This window comes from Furipterus horrens, unplaced genomic scaffold (genome assembly GCF_987537825.1).
Source record: "Furipterus horrens unplaced genomic scaffold, mFurHor1.1.pri manual_scaffold_1, whole genome shotgun sequence".
NCBI classification, from domain to species: Eukaryota; Metazoa; Chordata; class Mammalia; order Chiroptera; family Furipteridae; genus Furipterus; species Furipterus horrens.
This window is the reverse complement of record NW_028327171.1, coordinates 46,954,451-46,975,683: the sequence shown is the minus strand read 5'-3', so window position 1 is coordinate 46,975,683 and position 21,233 is coordinate 46,954,451. Positions and strand designations below refer to the sequence as shown.

Genomic DNA, 21,233 nt, shown 5'->3' with positions numbered 1-21,233 from the left:
ATAAAGGGTCCTGTCCGCCTGCTTCCATCTGGAAAGGGATAAGCACAGTTATTTCTCATTCATATCTTTTTCAGCACAACTGGCCTTCTTTTCATTAGTGATGATTGGGACTTTGCCCACAAGCAGTCACAGACTCTGGATAGGGAGAGCCTTCTGTGGAACAACGGCTCTCCAATATGAGTGTGCACATGAATCTCCTGGAGATCTTGTTAAAGTGCAGATTCTGAATCAGCAGGTCTAGGGGAGCTCTGAGACTCTGCATTTCTAACAAGCTCCTAGGAGATGCTCATGCTGGTGGTCCCAGGGCCACACTTTTAGTTGCAAGAAGGTATAAGTTGCCTAATCCATTCCTCTACCTTCACTTGGAATATGATTGATGAGGCCAAATTATTTGGAAGAAAGTGGGAAATTTTGCTAACAATACACATTTTAGTTACACAAATAAGCCACACCAGTCATTCAGATCATTTATGATAAATCAGAAAATTTTAATATCCTAAAGAGGCTTTTCTAATATCTGCCAAAATTCCCTCTGCTTCAATGTGAAGTCTTTTTCTCTTATTCTACATATAATACTGTGGCAGAGCTGTCACTTCTACAGGTTTCCTGCCAGCTATTAACTCAGTGAGTCTCAGTGGTCCTCAGCCTTAAACGGCACATTGGAAATACCTGGGAGGCTTTGACCACTTTCTGATGCCCTGACCATACCCCATACAACCCTGCACCTTTGGGCCATTTAATCATAATCTGTAAGCATTGGACACAGACATTAGTAGTGTTTAAAGCTCCTCAGGTGATTCCAGCATACAGCCAAGGTCGACAACCTCTGGTCTACCTTTTCTCCCTATGCCCTTGGGAATATAGGACAAGCATGACAAGCCCAGTCCCTTTTCTAGGCCTCATTTACTCCATAAATCTTTATGGAACATCAATTTTATGCCACACAATGGGCTACAGGCTGGAGATAAAGAGTGAACCAGAAAAGAAGTGTAACTGGGAGAATACATCAATGCTTATGAAGCTGGATCTTCTTACACACACTCCCCACATTCTGCTCGGGGGCCCAAGTCATCCTGGATGGAAAGGTGGGCCTGCTGATGCAGCACTCTCAGGCCTGGCATCTTGGTCTTTCCAGGACCCTCCTGGAAAATCCTCCTTCTTGCTCTTGTGCATCTCACTGTGTTCTTGACCCCCTGGAATAGAAAACTTATACATCTCAACCTTCATCAGAAGGAAAATCTAGTAGTTTGTTCTTCCTCATGTACCAACTTTCTTTCTTTCCCCTTCTCTCTGTGCCTTATCCTCCGTGGGTTAGGAGTCATTTATGGTCTTCTCAATCTGTAAAATATGTTCCTCTAGCCTCGTCATCATGTTTGTTTGCTTATTTGTTTGTTTTTTATTTTTTGTTTTTCTGTGCTGTCACGGGCAAGCCTTACTAGTCAAGCTGAAATATACAGGAATGTTACTCAAGGCCTGCTTGTCAAAAGTGAGGTCCATGGACCTATGGTACATAATTGATGTCACCTAGGTCTTATTTGAAATGCAGAATCTCAGGCCCTGACCCAGACCTACAAATCAGAATCTGCTTTAAACCCAATCCCCAGGGAATCCATATGTGTGTTACAGTCTGAGATGCTCTCAGGAAACTTTGAGGAATGGAGAGTTGTCATGTACCTTAGAATTGTACTCTCATCTATGGGTTTTCAGATTCACTTTTTTGTTGATTTATAGTGACTTGAAAGGTTAGTGTGGTCTGACTTGGGCGCAAATATTCAGTGTTCTTAATTGGGAGATGGTCCATAAAATTTGGGTTCTAGTTTAGGCAGCACAAAAACTATAAACACCGAAGCTCCTGATTTGTCCACTTGTTCAGACAGAGGGCATCCCTGTCCCACACAAATGTGGCAGCAAAGGTGCCTGTGAGCAGGGCCAAATTTTCTCCTTAAAAGGGCTTTGAATTTTCTCAAACACTGAGACCAAGTGCTTGGTTAAGGTCCCAGAATTCTTGGCACATAAGCATAAAGAGACAACTTTGGATTGAAACTTCCTTGGGTGTTTGTTGCCACCAGTGACCTTGATCACAGAGAAAAGCCTTTTAAATCCCTAATTTTGGGTAAAACTGCATGCTGATGGTCCTTCCAGTCTGTGCTAATGTAAAACATATCCCTACCTTGCCAAGCATCTGAATAAGTTGACCTGTTGAGTGGGGTTCTTTAGTATTATGCACATAAATAGCAGGAATGTCTGCCAATCATGGTGGTTTTAGATTTAGCAGAGTGAAAACATTTTTTCCTTTTACAAAATTATCCAGTATGTTCAGATGCTTAAGACATTTTTCATGTCTCATAATAAAATCACATCCAATGAATAGCAGTTCATTTGAATCCACAGGGTGCTCCCAAATATACTGATTCCTGGGTTCCCCAAGAGATGCTAACTTCCTTGGTCTGGATGAGTCCTGCGTTATAAGACTCCTCAGGTGATTCTAACAGGCAGCCAGGTTTGAGAGCCACTGTCATAAAGGAAGGGCTTTATTTTCTCATTGACCAGTGTTAATATATCCAATGAATCTAGTACCTGTGTCATATTATTAGGTATATTAAAAATCAGAATGACCCACTCACTATTTGTGTGCCCTTAAAGAAAGTCATTTAAATTCCACAAACCTCAGTTTCTTCTTCTCTAAAATGGGGGTAATTATTACATTAGAGAGTCATCGTGGAGATTTAAATAAAATATATAAGGTGACTAAGACAATGTTTAGCACTCAACAAAATACAAGTTGTTGCCAAGGATGGTGGACATTTAGAAATGGAGTTTGATCTCCTCTAAGGCTGGTGGTGGTGGTGTAATGGAGGCTTTGAACGGGTGTTCTCTACTGAGCTTGTGCTACCGAGTCCACATGTGGTGCCTGAAGTAAGATCATTACTTCATGTGCCACATTAAGACAAAACAAAAGCCCCTCATTAAGACAAAACACAATGGAGCAGTACCCACTTACTTTTCAGGAGAGAGAAACCCAGTGCAGAAATCTGTTGAGAAGAAAACTGTGAGGTCCCTACCAGTAGCTCAGTTGATCAGAGCATCGTCCAATATGCCAAGGTGGTGGGTTCAATCCCTGGGCAGGATACAACCAACCAAGGAGTACATGGGTGATGGATGGGTAGAACAACAAAGCAATGTCTGTCTGTCTGTCTGTCTCCCTTTTTCCCCCTGCCTGCCCTCTCTCTCTCTCTCTCTGTCAAGATCAGTTTTTTTGAAAATGAAGACCTTTTAAAAAAGAAAAGAAAACTGTGATAAAGTATCTAAGAACATCCAAGGAGAAAGTAGTGGGTATCATATTTGAGAATTAGATTGTCTCCCTTTTTCAAAAGGGAAAGGCATTGCTGCTATGAGCTCATAAAAGTCCATAAAGCAAAGTGGAATAAATGTGGGATGAGGAAGACCCCTCAAGGAACTCTAGGAACCAGCAATTTCTTGCATTGTTTGCTATCTAATTTTAAGATAGTAATCAGAAATTTTAAAATAAATAATTTTTAATTCTTCTTTTTAACACTTGTTTACTTGAATGTGAACATATGATGAATATATGTGTGTGTGATGTGTGTGTATATATACATACATACATATCAATATAGATCTACATATATATATCTTATACACTTAAATATAAAGCAAGATTAGATCAAAGGGTTTCTGCTAGGATGAACTGTAGAATCTCCAAAATGTGATCCTGATCAAAAGAGTATAAATTAAAATGAAATTACTCTCTTGGGTCTTAATCAAAATACTGGCTCTACACTATTCTTGAAGAAGCCACCCCAGGAGGACTCATGCTCCAAAATTTGCTTTTACTTTTTTTCAGTTTGGCCACTCTGAAAAGCTCCCATTAAAATATTCTAAAAATAAGGGCTTTTAAAAATAATTAAGCTGCTCATAGAATAATTTGAATATAATTTGTGTATGGCATTAACTGAGCTCTGGCCTCATTCTAAACTCTCTTCCATTGGGTTGCCAGAGTGACCTTCAAAAAACAGAGACCCAGTTATGTTACTTCACTACTCAAAAATTTTTAAACAATTTCAAATCAATGTTCTTAACTTGGCATTCAAATCTGGAGCCCACAACTCTGGCCCCAAACTACTCTCTGCTTTTCACTTTTCCCAAATGTTTTGTGGTGCCCATCCCCACATTTATTCATCCTGTTCCCTCTGAAAATCCCCTTTTCATTTTATGTCTGCCTTTCAAAACCTTATGCATTCTTTACAGCCCAGCTCAAATGATAACTTCTTCATGGGATATCCCCAGTCTCCATCCCAACGCCACTCATCCTAATTTGACTTCCTCCTCACTCATTTTACTTCATCCAGTCCAGGCTTCTTAGGGCTTCATATTACTGCTACAGCATTAATTACACTTTTCCTTGTGTTAGCAATGTTTGAGAAGTAATAATGAATAGTGCTTAAGGGACAGTAATATAGGCTTTTTAAAAATATTTTTATTGTTATTCTATTAGTTGTCCCAATTTTTCCCCCTTTGCCATCCTCTGCCCATCCCATCTCCTACTCCCACAGTCAATTCCCACACTGTTTTCCATGTCCATGGGTCATTCATACATGCTCTTTAACTAGTCCCTTCCCCTTCTTCCCACCATTATCCCCCTTCTGCCCTCCTCTGGTCACTATCAGTCTGTTCCATGTTTCTATGCCTGTGGTACTATTTTGATGGAACTGGAGAATATTATGGTAAGTGAACTAGGCTTTTGATCCAGATTAGACCTGAGTTAAAACACTGACTCTTAGACAAGTCACTTTTTTTTCTAAATTTCAGCTTTTTCATTAGTAAATTGAAGAAAATATTACCAAATTTACATGGATTGGTAGAAGATGGTATATGAGAACATGCAATAAAGGTCTCCAATGAAGGGAAGCTATTATTAATTATCACAATGGTTCAGATCAGCTCCCCAACTAACTCATGAATAGTACCTAACAGCATCTTATTCTCCATAAGGTTTTGTGAATTGAATGGAAGCAGCACAAATTAATGGCATCTGCTGCCTGGATCTCACTGAGCTATTAGTTTTTCAACATCTGTTTTGAATTTCAGAAAGAAATGTCCATTTTTAGGCATCAACAGCATTTTCCTGTGGCATTTCAATATGTCTCAATCTTGAAATGATTATAATTTGTGCTTGATTGAATCCAAGTCAGCAATGCCATGGAGAACAGCTCAGCCCATGAGCATGTCTACTTTGCATGGGCCTAAGACAGCATAGCCCTCTGTACAAAGAGCCTGAACATGAAGGAACACTGTGTCAGCTTTTAATGGCATTGCCCTTTGCCCAGATGTTTAAATAGTGGCATTAATGGAGCTTAAAAAGCTCTTAATAACCCAGAATACTATGAAACAGAGAGAACACAGAAAGCCTGGTTTTCTTCAATGTCTAGAGTGTTGTTATCAATACCAGATGCACTCGGGATGTGTTTTTCGTATTCTTTTGTGTGTGTGTGTGTGTGTGTGTGTGTGTGTTTTATTGATTATGCTGTTACAGTTGTCCCAGTTTCTTTTCCCTTTGCTCCCCTCCACCCAGCCATCCCCCTCCCTCCAGCACCCCCCTTTAGTCCATACCCATGGGTCATGCATAAAGCTCTACTCAACATCCCCCTGAACATTCTACACCCTCCTACTATGCTTCTTAATTCCTACACCATTTCCCTCCCTTTCCCCCCTTCCCCCTCCCTGCTGACCTCCCCCTGTACCTATGATTCTGCTCCCACTCTGGTTGTCTGCTTAATTTGCCTTTGTTTCTATTCCCTACCTTCTGTTGTTGATAGTTGTGATACTGTTTTCATTTTAATGTTCATAGTTTTTATCCTTTTTCTTAAATAAGTTCCTTTAACATTTCATATAATAATGGCTTGGTGATGATGAACTCCTTAGCTTTATCTTGTCTGGGAAGCACTTCTCTGCCCTTGTATTCTAAATGATAACTTTGCTGGATAGAGTAATCTTGGTTGTAGGTCCTTGCTTTTCATCACTTTGAATATTTCCTGCCAGTCCCTTCTTGTCTGTACAGTTTCTTTTGAGAAATCAGCTGACAGGCTTATAAGTACCCCTTTGTAGGTAATTCTCCTCTCTTGCTACTTTTAGGATTCTCTCTTTATCCTTAACCTTTGGCATTTTGATTATGATCTGTCTTGGTGTGGTCCTTCCTGGGTCTAGTTTGTTTGGGATTCTCTGTGCTTCCTGGACCCGTATGCCCATTTCCTTCCCCAAGTTAGGGACTTTTCTTTCATTACTTTTTCATTTAATTTTTCAATTTCTTGCTCTCTCTCTTCACCTTCTGGCAACCCTATGATTCAGATGTTGGTATGTTTATAGCTGTCCCAGAGTTTTCTAATCCTCTCCTCATTCCTTTTTTTATTTTCATTTCCTCCTTGTGTACTGATTGACTGTTTGTTTCTTCTTTATGTTCCAATTTGTTGATGTGAACCCTGGTTTCCTTTCCTTCACCACTTGCTTTGTATGGATTTTCCTTCATTTCAGCCAGGTTAGCCTTCATTCTTTCACCATCCTGTTTAATCTTTGCTATCAAGTCTGTGAACATCTTTGTTACCAATGCCTTAAACTGTGCATCTGTTAAGCTCTCTGTCTCCTCATCTATTCGGCGTGCTACCTGCTCATTGCTAGTTGTGTCACTGGGACCTTGATCTGCCCCCCTTCTGGACCATACTTCTCTGTCTCATCATGACAGCTTTCTGTGACTGCCTCTGTGACTTGGGTGGGGCTGTCGCACCTCTTACGTTATAGGGGGTGGAGCCTTAGGTATTCATTAGTGCTGGTGACCATCTCACCGCGTTTTGGCGCTGTATGTGGAGGAGGGATCTGAGAGGGAAAAGTGCCAGTTGCCACCACTTTTTCAGGCAGTTCTTCCCCTTCCCATACTAAGCAAGCTGCCTCCTTTTTGAGAGTAGTAGCTTCTTCCTCCACCCTAGCCCTCACTTGCTTTCATAGTCAGAAGCAATGTGGCTCTATTTTCCCTGGTGCTGGAACCGTGGGCTACGCGGTCTGCTTTGGGGCTGGGATCGCTTCTCAGGTAAAACTGTATGACTGTTTTTCACCACGGCTACTGTTAGCTGTGCCCATCTGCCAAGCTCCCACCAGCAGCTCCACCTCTAGCCATGCTGCCACCAAGCACCGCCCCCACAGCCACTGCTCTGCTCCTCTTTTTCTCCGTCCCGGCTCCACCCCTCCTACCTTTCTGGCTGATTATTTCTTTGCTAAACTTCCCTGTAGTTTTGATTTTCTGAATTTTCTGGGGTTTTTTAGTTTTGAAGTGGTTGTAAATGTCTTCATAGTTGTGAGGAGACGCAGCATGTGTATTTACACCTCCATCTTGGCTGGAAGTCTCAGGATGTTTTTAATAACAATTAGAGACTCTCTTTTCTTGACTTCTAATTCCTTTATAAACCTGCCCCCATAAAAAATATGTGATTTTTTTTTCAGTAGTTTCTAATTCATTTTCTATGGCAAGTAGAATTTTCTAAACCATTATTTTTCATGACTCCTCTGAGTCTAGTTTCAGCACCAAGGACAGAGTCTCACAAGGCTTAATGCCCACCCATCCTATTTAACAAAAATTTAAATATTTAAAATTTTTTGCTCAGATGTTTTTGGTATCATATACAAAGACATACTAGTGTACCCTGGCTGGTGTGGTTCAGTGGATTGAGTGCCAGCCTGAGAACCAAAGGGTCCCTGGTTCAATTCCCAGTCAGGGCACATGCCTAGGTTGCGGGCCAGGTCCCCAGTTGGGGCCACACAAGAGACAACCACACACTGATGTTTCTCTCCTTCTCTTCCTCTCTCCCTTCCCCTTTCTCTAAAAATAAATAAATAAAATCTTTTTTTTTTTAATAGAAGGAAAACTTACTTTAAAAAAAATACACATTAGCTTATCACAGCTCTCAGTGTAGAACTAAGGTAGGAGATAGGCAAGATAGACAATTTAATAATAATTACAACATTATATGACAGATGCTATTATGGTTATGTACGAGTCACATTAGAACCAAGGGAGGGCATGATTGATTGACTGGTAAAGGAAGACTTTACAAAGAAGTTGATATTTGAGCTGGGTACTGAGAATTCAGTGAATTTGGAAAAACAGAGAAGAAACACCATGAAGAGTACACAGTTTATTCAGGGGGTTCTGGAAATGTGGTTTGATGTGGCTAAAAAGTGGGGTGAATGGAAGGCTGAGGTCAGAGTTAAGAAGCAGACTAGGTCAGATTATCAAGTACTTATATATCAAGGTAAGGGGGTTATGCTTTATCATAGAAAAACTGAAAGCCATTGAAGGGTTCTGAGCAGGGACATGACCTGATTAGATTTGTGTTTTACTAAGATAGTTCATACAGCAGGAGAGAAAATATACTGAAAAAAGGAAATGAGAGGGAAGAAGAATAGAAGGGTGACATGTATCCATATGGTCCTGGGAATGAGGGGCTGTTCCATCCTAACAAAGTTTAGACAGGGAGAATTTACTTGGCCCATCTTCCATTAGCTGTTCACCAGTGTTTCACATGTGGACTATGTCTCTACAGATTCTTCTAAGAAGATAAAGGATGTCTTGGCTGAATTTAATGAGAGTGGAAGCCTCAAACAATATGACTCACAAGAGGTAAGAACATTTTCATTTCAAGCCTTGAAAAACTCAATATTCCAGCATTTCCATAATTTGTTTTTCTCTTGGAAGTTTACTTGGAAGAACTTCTTTCTCAACATATTTTTCCTTTCTCAAGTGAGCCATTGGTGCTACCTAGAATTATACATTTCTCAAGTCCATTCACCCTCTCACTATCTTAGAAGATTACATCAGTCCTTCTCTCTTTTCAAATCTCTCACTCCTCTTCCCCTCCTCATTTTTAGTTAATCACTATGTTTTCTACTTCACTGAGAACATGGAAACTGAAGAGATCTTCCACAAGATTCTCACCCACCTACACACATTTTCTCCTGTAACTAGGAATGAAATCTTCATGTTCTTAATTATAGCCCCTTTGCTTGTACACTGAATCCCATCTTCTTCGGGTCTATTGATGTTTACTGCTTCAGCAACACTTCTATCTATCTATCTCTCTATTTCCTTCACATAAGTTTTCTTCTATATATTTGCTTTTTCTAGTCAACATACAGACACTTCTCCTATAATGAAAATCTTCTCCTGTTTCCACTTCTACCTCCAGCTACCATTTCATTTCTCTCCTGTCATTTACACCAAAGCTGTGCAAAAGATTTTTCTATACTCATTGCCTCCAATTTCCCTTATTCCTACATTCTTGAAAGCTCTGCAATCAGCATGTAGCCCCTACTGCTCCACTGAAACCACTAGTCTCTATAGCCAAGGATCTCCATGTGGCTAAACTCAACAGCTATTTTACGCAACAGCATTGGACATGGTTGGTCAAATCCTCCTCCACTTTCTTCACTTGCTTTTTTTGGATACCACACTCTCCTGGTTTCCCTCCTGGTTTACCTCCTGGTTTAAAAATCAAATAAGCATCCCAAACTTAACAGGCACTAAACTGAACTCCTTGATCTTTCCCTATAAAACCTGCTTTTCCAGAAGTCTTCCTGTTTCAGTAAATGACAACTCCATTTTTCAGGTTATTCAAACTACTACTATGGCGTCATCACTGATTTTTCTCTTTTTCTCATATCCTGCATTCAATTCATCAGCAAACCCTGTCACTTCTACCTTTAAAATACATCCAAAATCTAGCCACGTCTTGCCCTTGCAGTGCTACCACCCTGACCTGAGTCATCACCATATTTTGCCCAGATTATTGCTGTAGTCTAACTGGGCTCCCTGTTCCTACTCTTGACTTTTAAAGTCTAGTCTTCACACACATCCTGAGCAATCTGTTAAACTTTAAGTCAGATCTGCTCTGCTCAGCAATCTCTCATGTTTTCCCCCATCCTCTACATGGAATAAATGTCAAGGTTATTACAATCTGCACCTCCTCCCAATGCTGCGACCCTATCTCTTGCTACTCTCCTTCCCTCACTCCTTTCCAGCCATATTATCCTCCTTGATGTTGTCAAACAAACCAAGGTCGCTGTAGCCTCAGCACCTTTCTCTCTTCCTAGAATGTTCCTCCCCCAGATTTCCACATTGTTCATTTTCTCACCTCCCTCAAGTGTTGGCTCAAATTATTTTCTAAGTGAATATCACTTTCTCTATCCCCGTACTCTGCCTTATTTTCTTCCTTCTACTTCACACCATCTGTCACACTATGTAACTTACTTATTTGTCTGTCTCTCCCACTAGTATATTTTTGTTCACTGCTGTATCCCAAGGGCTCAGGAGAGTATCTGGCACATAGCAGGCACTCAGTAAATATGTCTTGGATAAACAAATGAATGCAAAACCTCCCCCATTTTCAAATTCAACTCATCTTGAACACCCAGGCTCTGTGCTGGGCCCTGTAGAAGATATAAAGATGAGAAAACACCCTTTCTGCCCTTTAGACCTTACTTCCTACCATAGGGGTCAAGTTTAAGAGCCATGACCCCAGATTCCCAAGATTTTATGTTAGACCCCTAGCTCTGCTGCCAGCCAGCAATGTGGTATTTCACCTGTCCGAGCCTTAGTTTTTCACTTGTGACCTGAAGATAGCAATAACAACAACAAAAGACCTTGAAGTTTGCAGATAGCAAATTAAATGAGATAATTACTTGCAAAGTGTCTAACACTTAGACAGGACACTTAAAAAATGGTACCCAGGCCCTGACTGATGTGACTCAGTCGGTTGAGTGTTGGCCTGCAAGGAGAGGGTTGCCTGTTTGATTCCCATCAGGGCACATGCCTGGGTTGCAGTTCAGTCCCCAGTCTGAGCGCATGCAAGAGGCAACGATTGATGTTTCTCACATCAATATTTCTCTCCCTCTCTTTCTCCCTCCCTTCCCCTCTCTCTAAAGAATAAACACTTTTTTAAAAATGACACCCATTATTATTATTCTCCTCTGTCCCAGTTCCCCAAAATGTTTTAAACTCAACTCCCTCTTCCCTGGTCCTAGGTCCTTTTATGAGGGCCAGTTTTGGAAAAATGACGGATCAATAGGACAAACTTGAAGAAAGGCTGGCCACATGTTTATTCATGTTGTTATCCTTCAAAAAAAAACCTTCATTCAACTTCTCTGTTGGGCACTGGGAAGAAATCAACAGAGCCCATGTCCTCCAGGTACATCTTAGAGGAGCTTTGGATAAAATCCACCAATCACCAAGAGAAGAAAGCCAGTGGAATTTTGCTGGAACCTAAGCAAGACTGAGAATGTACCATTTCAAAAAAAAATTCCTGAGGAGAAACCATGCAGGGAATATGGCAGAGCCAGCAAAGAATTCCTGGTACCCCACCCCCTCCCTGGACCCCAGCTCCAAAAACACAGGATCAAAGCATGGTGGCAGCTGCTAATTAGCCTGTCCGCCCTGAGGCTGACAGGTGGGAGGGGAACAATTTGGCCAGGGCCACCCAGGGCGTGAAGGCCACAGAAGCTTTCAGAAGCAGCGAGCAGCTCGGCTATTGTGAGCTCGCTGCCACCCCCACCTCCATCATGCCGGCCCCCACTCTTTGTGCTCCTGGCTCTGCTGTGTCTCCGGGGAGCTCTGTCACTCTGATTTCATTCTCTCTCACTGTGTGGCTGACTTCTAGTAGGTGTAATGTCTCAGCATGGGGACGGGGAAACAATAGTGCTTAATTTCTCTTGAGCTTGATGGCTTACTGTTGCTAAAATGTCTCAACAAGAAACAAGTTAGCTACGGGAAGGGGCAGGTTACTAGGAAAGCAAGCAAGGTGGAGTTGCAGAGCGGCAGGGCTGCACCTGGCCATGACAAACGTGTCCTGGCCCATCAGCACTGTGATTTTTTGGAGAGCAGAGTGCAGGTGAAGACAGGAAGTGGCTAAGAGTAACGGAACAAGGGGGACATGGTGGCTTGGAGGCCCTGTGACCTAAAACTCAGACACATGTGGGCACAAATCAGCTCTGACACTGCTTTATGACTTTGAGCAAGTTATATATGCTCTCAGAATCTTTTTCTTCCACAAATGGCAGTAACAGTCCCACCTCCCACTGTTGGTTTCAGACTTAAGAGTGATCACCTACTCAAAGCACCTTACACAAGGTAAACTGTCCATCTAGCTCCCCCACACACACTTGACCTGTGTAAGAATTAATGCATTCTCTTTACACAAGTTGTATCAACAACAATTTCCTAGCTAGTTCTTGCACAAAAGTTGCAGTTTCTAGAGAAAAAAAAACAGGCCTGAACAATGGCAGTGGCTACGATGTTACTCCAGAGGCTCAGAGAATTGCCAGTGTGACTCATAGAGATTAGTTACCTGTTTTGGGCCAGTACCCAGCCACTCCCTAGCCATCACAAATTTTCTAACCAGCTACTGTGAGCCTGATTTGTGCTCATAAAGAACTTACTCTCTTATAATCCAGATGTCATTTTGACAGTGGCACACCGTTTCTTGGCTTACTGAAATTGGGCTGTATAGAGGATGTGGCAGGGAACATGATGTCAGCACTAGGACCTGTGACAGAAACAGGTGCAAGAGCACTGCACTAGAAAGAATCAGAAGATCCAGCTTCTCATTTTACTCTGCCATTAGCTAGCAGGGGAAAGCCACTGGACTTCTAGAGCCTCAGGGACTTGAGGGGATCTAGTCTCCTCTGAGCTCTTCTGATGTGAGTGCTCAGTGTTTCTGGTTTATTATATGTCATCCTGTGCCACAGGAGAGGGCCATAAACAATCAAACATGTGTTCAGTCATTATTATTTTCTAAGTTCTCAAAACATTTAGTCAATTCCTTTCCCATGGTACCACTGTTGACCCTATTTTAGAATTATTTCAATACCTTATATATGTGTGTGTATCTTGAAGGTATGGACCCATGCTTAATGCTTAATTTATTGGTGTGTTCCCCAGTGGTGCCCAGCACTGTCTTATACTTAAAAGACTCAATTTATATATGTTGACTGAATGGACCTCACAGTAATTGACAGTCAACTGTACCAATTAGAAATCCGATATTTATTAAAATCCTTATCAGGAAACATTGTGATAGGTAGTGTGGGGGATACAAAGATGAAAGATGACATTTCACTACCTTTCAGGAGCTCTAGATCTAGTCAAGAAACAAAGGTATGTCCTGGACAACTACAGATTACTAGAATACAGCAGATATGAGTGATCCAAAACTGGAACCAAGGTGGAAAAATATAGCAATTTAGGCACAGGAGATCATATCAGGCTTTCTGGAGAAGGTTGCATCTGGATTGGACCTTAAAGGTTAGCTAGAACTTTAATGGGTAGAGATGGAAGCAGTTCGTGTAAAGTGCATGGAAAGCTGACCAAGAAAGCATACAAAGATCCATGTAGGCAGAGTGTGAAGGTGAACATAGGCACTAATAGGAGAAAAGACCAGAGTGGTCTAAGAGCTTGCAGCAGCTACGAATCTAGGTTGGAGTGGAATGATGGGAGTGCTATGAATCCCAAAGGACTTAGGGAGTGCTCAGGATAATCCATTGTACTATGGAAATAGTATATCTTAGACATTTTATTTAATTGATTTTTATTTCATCTAATTAGTATTTGCTAACTTCTCTTTTGTGTGTGTTTTATAATTATAATAGAGGAGCATGGTAGTACATGTATTTAATTTATAAGTAAAGATAAATGAGAATGTATGCTTAAAATGTTATGGAGGGATACATGATTTTTAAAGTTTGGAGACACCTGAAATCAAATCTTCTATGAGCAAATTGAAAACCATGGAAGTTTTTGAGTGGGGAAGCACTCTGCTTCATGAAGGCTATGCTGGCAAGGAAGAATAAGATGGGAGGACAAGCAGATGGAAGTGAAGGCAAGGAAGCTTTTGAGACAAATGTCCACGTGCAACAGAAGTTGAAACCAGGGTCATTGGGGCCTTCAGTGGCCCCCCTGTCAGGGTGCTGGTAGATGTGCAATGGTCACAGATAGAACTGGAAGTGACAGATGTTGCAAAAGAACAAAACACAGAAGGAAGAGACCAGAGCTAGTCTCAGACTACTGTGAGTTCAAAGCTGAGCCTGGAATGTTGGGAGAATAATGGCATCATTGACATTCACAGAAACTGCAGGGTCAGAAAGAGGAGCTGGTTTAGGGAAGAAGCTAATAGGAGGTTAGAACTTGAGGTCTCCTAGTACAGCACTCACAATTTGCTGCAGAAGAAACTGAGGTTCAAAAAAAGGAGGAACATTCATGAGATCTCCTGAATATCACTGATCTTGTTTGGTGATCTTTCAGCTTTGGTTTTGTAAGAGCATTGCATTAGACTTTATTTAACTGAATGTCCTTTTTATTAAATCATTCAGTACAATTTTCCAGAAATATTTTATGCTAATAGTTTTCAATTTGATGTTAACCAAAAAAAGATAACAGGATATTTTGGAACTCAAAACTACATTTTAAAACAGTACTTGTCAATTAAAATAGAGCAAAGCAAAAAAGCAATGTAAAAAGAGCCTTTAAAATAAATAATAACAGTACCATCAGCAAAAACTTAGTCAAATCTAAGAAGAGAGAACTGAATCTGTGACCTTCAGGAGAGCAAGTTCAGAGGGGATGGGCCAGAATCCAAAGTGAATGAGATTAAGAAGGTGAGGAGCCTAATGTGGTCTGTTTGGAGAAATACGAGGGAGGAGGGAATGATAGGCTAGTAGCTCACCTAGCCAGCAATTTCTTTGGAATAGTGACCTTGAACATGCTCACAGGTAGAGAAGCAGATGCTAGGAGATGCCTACAGAGGCAGGGAGAGTGGAGTCAAGGGTCATACTGGGTAGAAAGGAGGAGGAAAAGGCTTTGCTCTTGCATACTGGAAAAAAGGAGGAGGATGTATGAGGAAGAGACAGTCTGTGCTGTTAAGGTTATGGGGATAGAGACGGACAAAAAGAGGATGAAATAGAGACACAGAGACTTAGAAACAGAAAAGACAGAGACAGAGACAGAGATTGTAGCTGTCACAGGAAACATGAGTCCACCATTTGGTTAGAGATCCCTTTATCCAGTCAGAGCCCACATTAGCCTCTCTTGAACCAAATGAGGCTTCCTCCAAACTGCAAAAGAGATGAACAGCCTGACCTGAGGCTAAGTAGAAACTGCCTTGTGACTTCCCAATGGAGCCAAGACATTGTCACCCAAACCTGATGGCACACATGCGAGTCAGCTCTTGGTTCTGGGGAGGTTCCCAGAGCTACCAGAAGAGACAAGAGGTTAAATACTATCTACGTTTTAGAGGGAGAGCCAAGTAGGCTCAGCCGACAAGGGATTCTATCCTCGTGGCTGTTATGATTCACAAAAGCCTGCACAGGCAGATCTTGGAGTAATGCTTCTTCAAGTGATTTCCAGGAGCATCTGGCGATTTGTGATGCCATCAAAGCAGGAGCCAGTGATGACTCACCGCAAACCGTTGAGTGTTTGCTGAGAGCCGAAGCCCATTCTGGCTAGTCGCTCCCAGCCTGGGCCCAGAAGCCAGGCGGTACTGGGGGAGATACAGCAGGGAGACGTTCTAGTTTTTGGCATGTTTCTTGGTTCTACCTTCTGTCCTTGGCTTCCTGCTCTTCTCCCAGTGCCTAAAACCTTCTCAAGGACATGTTTGGAGAGCAGCTGAGCCAGACACACACCCTCCCCCGTTATCTTGAGGTTTGCCCAGGAAAAGTGCCTTATGAAAGTCATAAAGGATGGAGCCTGTCCTTTTCTCTTCTGGGTCTTTCCTATTTGGGGACCTAAATACTCAAGAGTTGCATTACTCACAGCACAAGGAGAAAAGTGACATATCACAGGAGAGCCCATTTCTTTCCATTGCATTTTCAACTACATGTTTCTTCATCTTAACCAGGATTCCCGGGCACTGAGCTAGTCCTGCTCATTAGAGACAAGTTCCTCACATGGGTCTGGACTGGAGCAGAGCACTGCACTGGCGCCTCCATTCCCAGCACTCACTCTTCATCACTCCCTTTTCTACCTAAATTTAGCAATGTTTGGTTACAAAAGGCTCCCGTGGCTCCAGGTGCCACTGAGCCCTGACACACAGCCTCCGAGGCCTTCTTCCTTACATCCTCCTAACTGCTCCCTGTGCCTGCAGTTCTCTGTCACCTCCTGGCCTTTTCATCCCTGCCCCCACCAACCACTCCTCTGCCTTCTGCTTCCCTTTCCATTTCTCCCACCTGCCAGCTCCCCAGTTCCTTTCCCTTCCCTCCCTGCTCTCTGTTCCTTGAGTCTCTCCACTGACTTTTCCCTCTTTGTTCCCCCTCAGACAATTAGCTATGATGTCTTCAAGCTGTTCATGAGGGCATACCTGGAGATGGACCTTCCCCAGCCACTGAGCACACACCTGTTCCTGGCTTTCAGCCAGAAGCCCAGACAGGTGACCCCTGAGCATCCACAGGAGGGGACCAGTAACAGCGAGGCCAGTGCCCCAGGTACATGGACCAACAGTCTCCAATGTGGAAGAGGGTTTTGCAGCTCTAACCCACTTGCCACTGGCATAGTAACTTACCTGTGGTTTGTGACTGGGGACCAGGGGACCAGGGCTTCTCTCCTCATAGCACCTCACAGGTGGCCCTGTCTGATGGATCTCTCAGTAAGAGGAATGAAGAAGGGTATTAATTCTTGCCATTCGGGACCATAGGGGAGGGGAGCAGGGGGAGAAGAGGCACAGACTCCTGTACGTCAGGGACAAGACAGCCTTTCACTCCATGGGTGGAGCACATTCAGCTTGTGTGCCCAGGCCTAGGTGTGCCAGAGGAAGGGTCAGGCCTGTTCATTGTCTCCTGGAACTTGGGCTATAATGGGGAACACACAGCCAGCCCCAATAAGTAAGCAGGAGCGCAGATGATGCCCAAAAACACAGATACAACCAAAGTGATCCAGACCTCAGGAGAAGATCCCCTACCTGCCCCTCTAAGAAGTGGAGGCATGGGCTAGCCTTTAAATCCTCTCTTTGTTCTTCAGATTCTAATATACAGAATGAAGATAATGCTGCCAAAGCAAATGAGGCCTGTGCCCCTGACACAGGTATGTCTTTGGAGTGGGGAACACCTCATTCTTGGGGCAGAGAAGGAAAGCCTAACCAGCAGCCTTGTCTCCGTGTAATTGTATGCCCCTGGGCAGATCCCGTCTGCTTCCATCTCTGGGGCCCCTACCATGAAAATGTGCTAGGTTTCTGAGGTTAGATGACAATTCTTGGGCTAAGGTACAGATGACTCTACCAGTGGATGGCTGAAGGAGGGTAGGGCAAGAAGGCAAGAGTTTGCTCTGGTTGACTTCCAACAACACTCATAGGCACTAGTTTGAATAAGTTTGGAAGAGGAGCAAGGGAAGCCATCTAGCATTGTTTTGAAGATCCATTTGCCAGGCACCTCCTTTATCACATAATTTATTTAGCCTTCACAATCGCACCACTTTAAACATTAAGGAACTGAGGCTTAAAGAGTTTATAAGCACCTATATGACCTGCAGAGCTGGGAATTTAATCCAGAATTGTCCAGTCTCAAAGCTCCTGCTCTTCCCTACAATGTCTCTGTGCCACGGTTTCCCTGTGTGTAACATGAGATGATAATGTGTTGATATGCAGGTTAAGTAAGTTATATGTATAAAATGCTTAGCACAGTGCCTGAAATATAGTAAATGTTCAATAAATATCAGCAATTTTTTTCAGGCCACTCTCTCGAACGCATTTTTTCAATTTTCAATTGATTTTTCAATTAACAATTGACATACAATATTATATTAGTTTCAGGTGAGTACACTTTATTCTGAACTAGTCATGTTTTCCAAGACCTTAAATCTGCACCTTCAGTTTCCAAGTGCATAGTTGGGCATCCTAGCTCCATGGAAGGACTCTTGGGGACTCTCTACCACCCAGGTTCTCTTGGAGCTTTAAATACAAAGAGTCAGAGAGTCAGACCTAATTTCCTATTCATCATTGTCTGTAAAGATTGAGTCACATTAATGAGTTTCAAGTCTTGGGATGTGCCCATTGAATATAGAACACAGTTTTATTGTATCTTCAAATATATATAGAGAAGGATAGATATGAAATAATATCAGTGAATCAGAGATAATTGTAACAGGAACCTAGGATGAAATAATTTCTTCCAGTGGATACTTGATGTAGATCAAATCCTTTTTCCCATTATAGCAAAAAAGGAATTATAAAGTTTTCAATGTTTAACTGAAAGACTGGTGAAATCAGAAATTCACTATGGATGGAAAGCTCTCAGGGATAGCAGCAGGTAAAGACTCTACGAAGTATGGGCTCACACATCCCCTGCTAGCACCCTGCCCAGCCATGTTCTACATTGCCCTTTAGGTAAATGGAGTAAATCACAAATAAGCCTTAAATCTTTGTGGAATAGAAAAGGCATGTTATGACACAAACCATTCTCCTGGTAGGAAAGAAAGGGTAAAACTGGAAGCTTTGAAATTCTAAACTCTCAGCAAGAAAACCAACTATGAAAAGAGTCTGGCCCCAACATTTTTACCTAAAGACTTTCTTAGTCCAAGGATCCGGAACATCAAAAGGAACCTGAGAGAAGTTGTATTTCATTCCCTGAGCTACCAGACTATCTGGATATAGTTTGTTTTATGGTCATAGTTCCTGAGGTACCAAGAAAAAGACTTATTGGGGATGCTGTTATTATGTGATATTTGAGAAAAGATAATTGATGATGATAATGGAAGATGGCTAACTTACTTGACCACTGTGCTTCTTGGCAATATCTATATCATTCTGGGTCTGAGAGCAACTTCCTGCTCTTAGAGAAGTGATGTTTGCTTGTGTATAGGGAATATAAGTGTCCTGTGGTCAATCATGAAAGGGCAATTATTTGGCTGCTGGCCCAGGGAAGTGTATAGCATCTTTTATTTCACCTTTTGTGATTCAAGATTTAAAGTAGAAAATCCTTTTCCTGTTAGGCCACCTTTCATGGATGTCTTAATAGGATACCCCATTCATTAGGGAAAAGAGCATAGGGCCAGGCAGACACCACAGAGAGGGGCTATCCCAGCAGGGAAGAGCCCCATTCTGGAATCACCTAAGACAGGCCATTGGTTGAACATTCCAACCTTTATGCTGTTGCCCAAGCAGAAGCCAGAGGAAGAAACTAAATTCTCATTCGATATGGCCTTTTCTGTGAGTTGCACCCTCTCCCTGGACATTCAGATAATTTTTAGTGGGCATGGATATAGAGAGCTTGGGAAAAGAAAGATAACACTCAAAGTGCCTCAAAAAAATCTAAATCACACTGTGAAAAATAGACACCTAGTTTTCTGGTTAGTAATAATCTTATATTTCTGATCCAGAGGATAAAAAGTGTGGAAGAGATAGAGTTTTCCTACCTATGACAAGGAAAACTTCAGAGAGAAAATATGCTTTATTCCTATGGTACAATAAGCCACTTTCTGCATTTTAAAAACTTTTTATTGTATTTTTTTCCCATTGCCATTTAGTCCCCTTATATGCCCCTCCCCCTGCATTTTCTTAATTCAACTAATTAGGCTTGCAGTTAGTTGAAATTCTTTCTAGTTTCTGGAAATTAATTATGTATTAATCTCAGTTTTATCTTTTGACTAATTGTCTTTTTATGTATCATTAATGTATTTAAGACGAAAATTGTGGAAAGGTATATTGGTAAATGAACAATTGTATGTATTTTGGAATCCAAGCCAAAGTTACCTTTACAAATTGGGTGTGTTACCCCCCAAAATTAGGCTAAATGATATTGATCTGTTGGCTATTGACATTACTAAAAATTACTTTCATCTTTTCTGAAAGTTCAGAGCATAGGTGAATTTCTTTCAAAGATATAAACACTTGAAAGAGTCAGAATAAAGTCCATTCAGAGTATAAACTCCACAAACTGGACTTCTGGGGCCACTGATTTGATCATATCTATGTAGCCAATGCATTTGAAGACACATATACACTTCTTGCCTCCGCCATGAAAAGGATTTAATATTTACCAGACATAAGTCCTTGAGTGCTTTCCTCTTGCCTATTACAGAATCAAAGATCACCGAGAAGCCAGTGCCAACTAGAGACCAAGTGGCTGCAACCGCCCTGGGAAACGCTGTTGTTCAGTCTTCAGACTCCCCCACAGTGTACCTGAAGGATGTTGTGTGTTACCTGTCCCTGCTGGAGACAGGGAGACCTCAGGATAAGCTAGAGTGTAAGTACTCACCCTGCCAAGGACTACAATTTTTTCTTAGAAGAGTATCCAGTGGTCTACCCATCACTATAAACATGCCTTCTTAGGGAAGGTTTTTCTGCCCTGTCTTCAGCAGTGACATGAACATTTCCTAGAATCCACCCTGGGGCACAGTAAAAAATGTATAGGAAGTGAGAAGTGCATCTGAGACCTTGGTACTGAGAACAGGGATTTTGAAAGGAAAGGGATCTCCCAGAGGCATCAAGACTCCCCTCCTTTGCTAGCAGGAATTCCTCAAAGCCTATCACCAGGAAGCTGCTGCCTCCTCTTAGATTTTCCAGGGGAAGTTGTTCAGCATCTGTCTTCCCTCCCATGTTCTGTGCCCAAGCAACTCTGTAACTATGAGGATTTTTTTTTTTTTTTTTTGAGATCTAATCCACCTCCATCCTGTTAAAGTTAATTGCCATTATTTCACCCACAATTTTTTGGCCTCTAGAGAAAGAAGGCTAGTGAATTAAGGGAGTTGAGCTTGGTTTCATGCTGCTACTAACGTTGGTTTCAAAATCCTATGTTCAGGAGGAAAATAATAGCTGGTGACAGAAAGAAAAGCCCACAGTGGCAGATGATTCACTCCAGGGATGGTCTCACCACCTTCTGTGAGCCTACAGGAAAACTTCTTAAAACAGGGGATGATAGGACCTTGTTAAAAATATATGTATATTGTTTTGGCTTCTCTTAGGACCTTAACAGACATTAAGGAGAAAACACACACATTATAGCAAAAGTTAAAATTCCAGCAGTTAATACGACATCAACAAAATTTAAACACCAGCAAGGAGAAGTCTGGCAAAGGTTAAACTTGCCAAGAACAAATGAAAGTTTGCTCATTAGATGATCTTAAAATCACTCCCATAGTTTTGAGGTGTGAACAGTTGCAAGTCTTAAACGCTCATTTGGAAGCAAATATAGCAGAT

General features: G+C 41.9%; 1 protein-coding gene across 1 annotated transcript in view; it reads left to right on the top strand.

Moving 5' to 3' along the window:
* The window catches only part of DGKG (diacylglycerol kinase gamma), a 184,104-nt gene that overhangs the window by 47,097 nt on the left and 115,774 nt on the right, over positions 1 to 21,233 (top strand). Inside the window, exons 4-7 of the mRNA XM_090275145.1 lie at positions 8,610 to 8,686; positions 16,365 to 16,530; positions 17,063 to 17,125; positions 20,116 to 20,280. Coding sequence (XP_090131271.1) covers positions 8,610 to 8,686; positions 16,365 to 16,530; positions 17,063 to 17,125; positions 20,116 to 20,280 — 471 coding nt within the window. The remainder of the gene's footprint in view (positions 1 to 8,609; positions 8,687 to 16,364; positions 16,531 to 17,062; positions 17,126 to 20,115; positions 20,281 to 21,233) is intronic.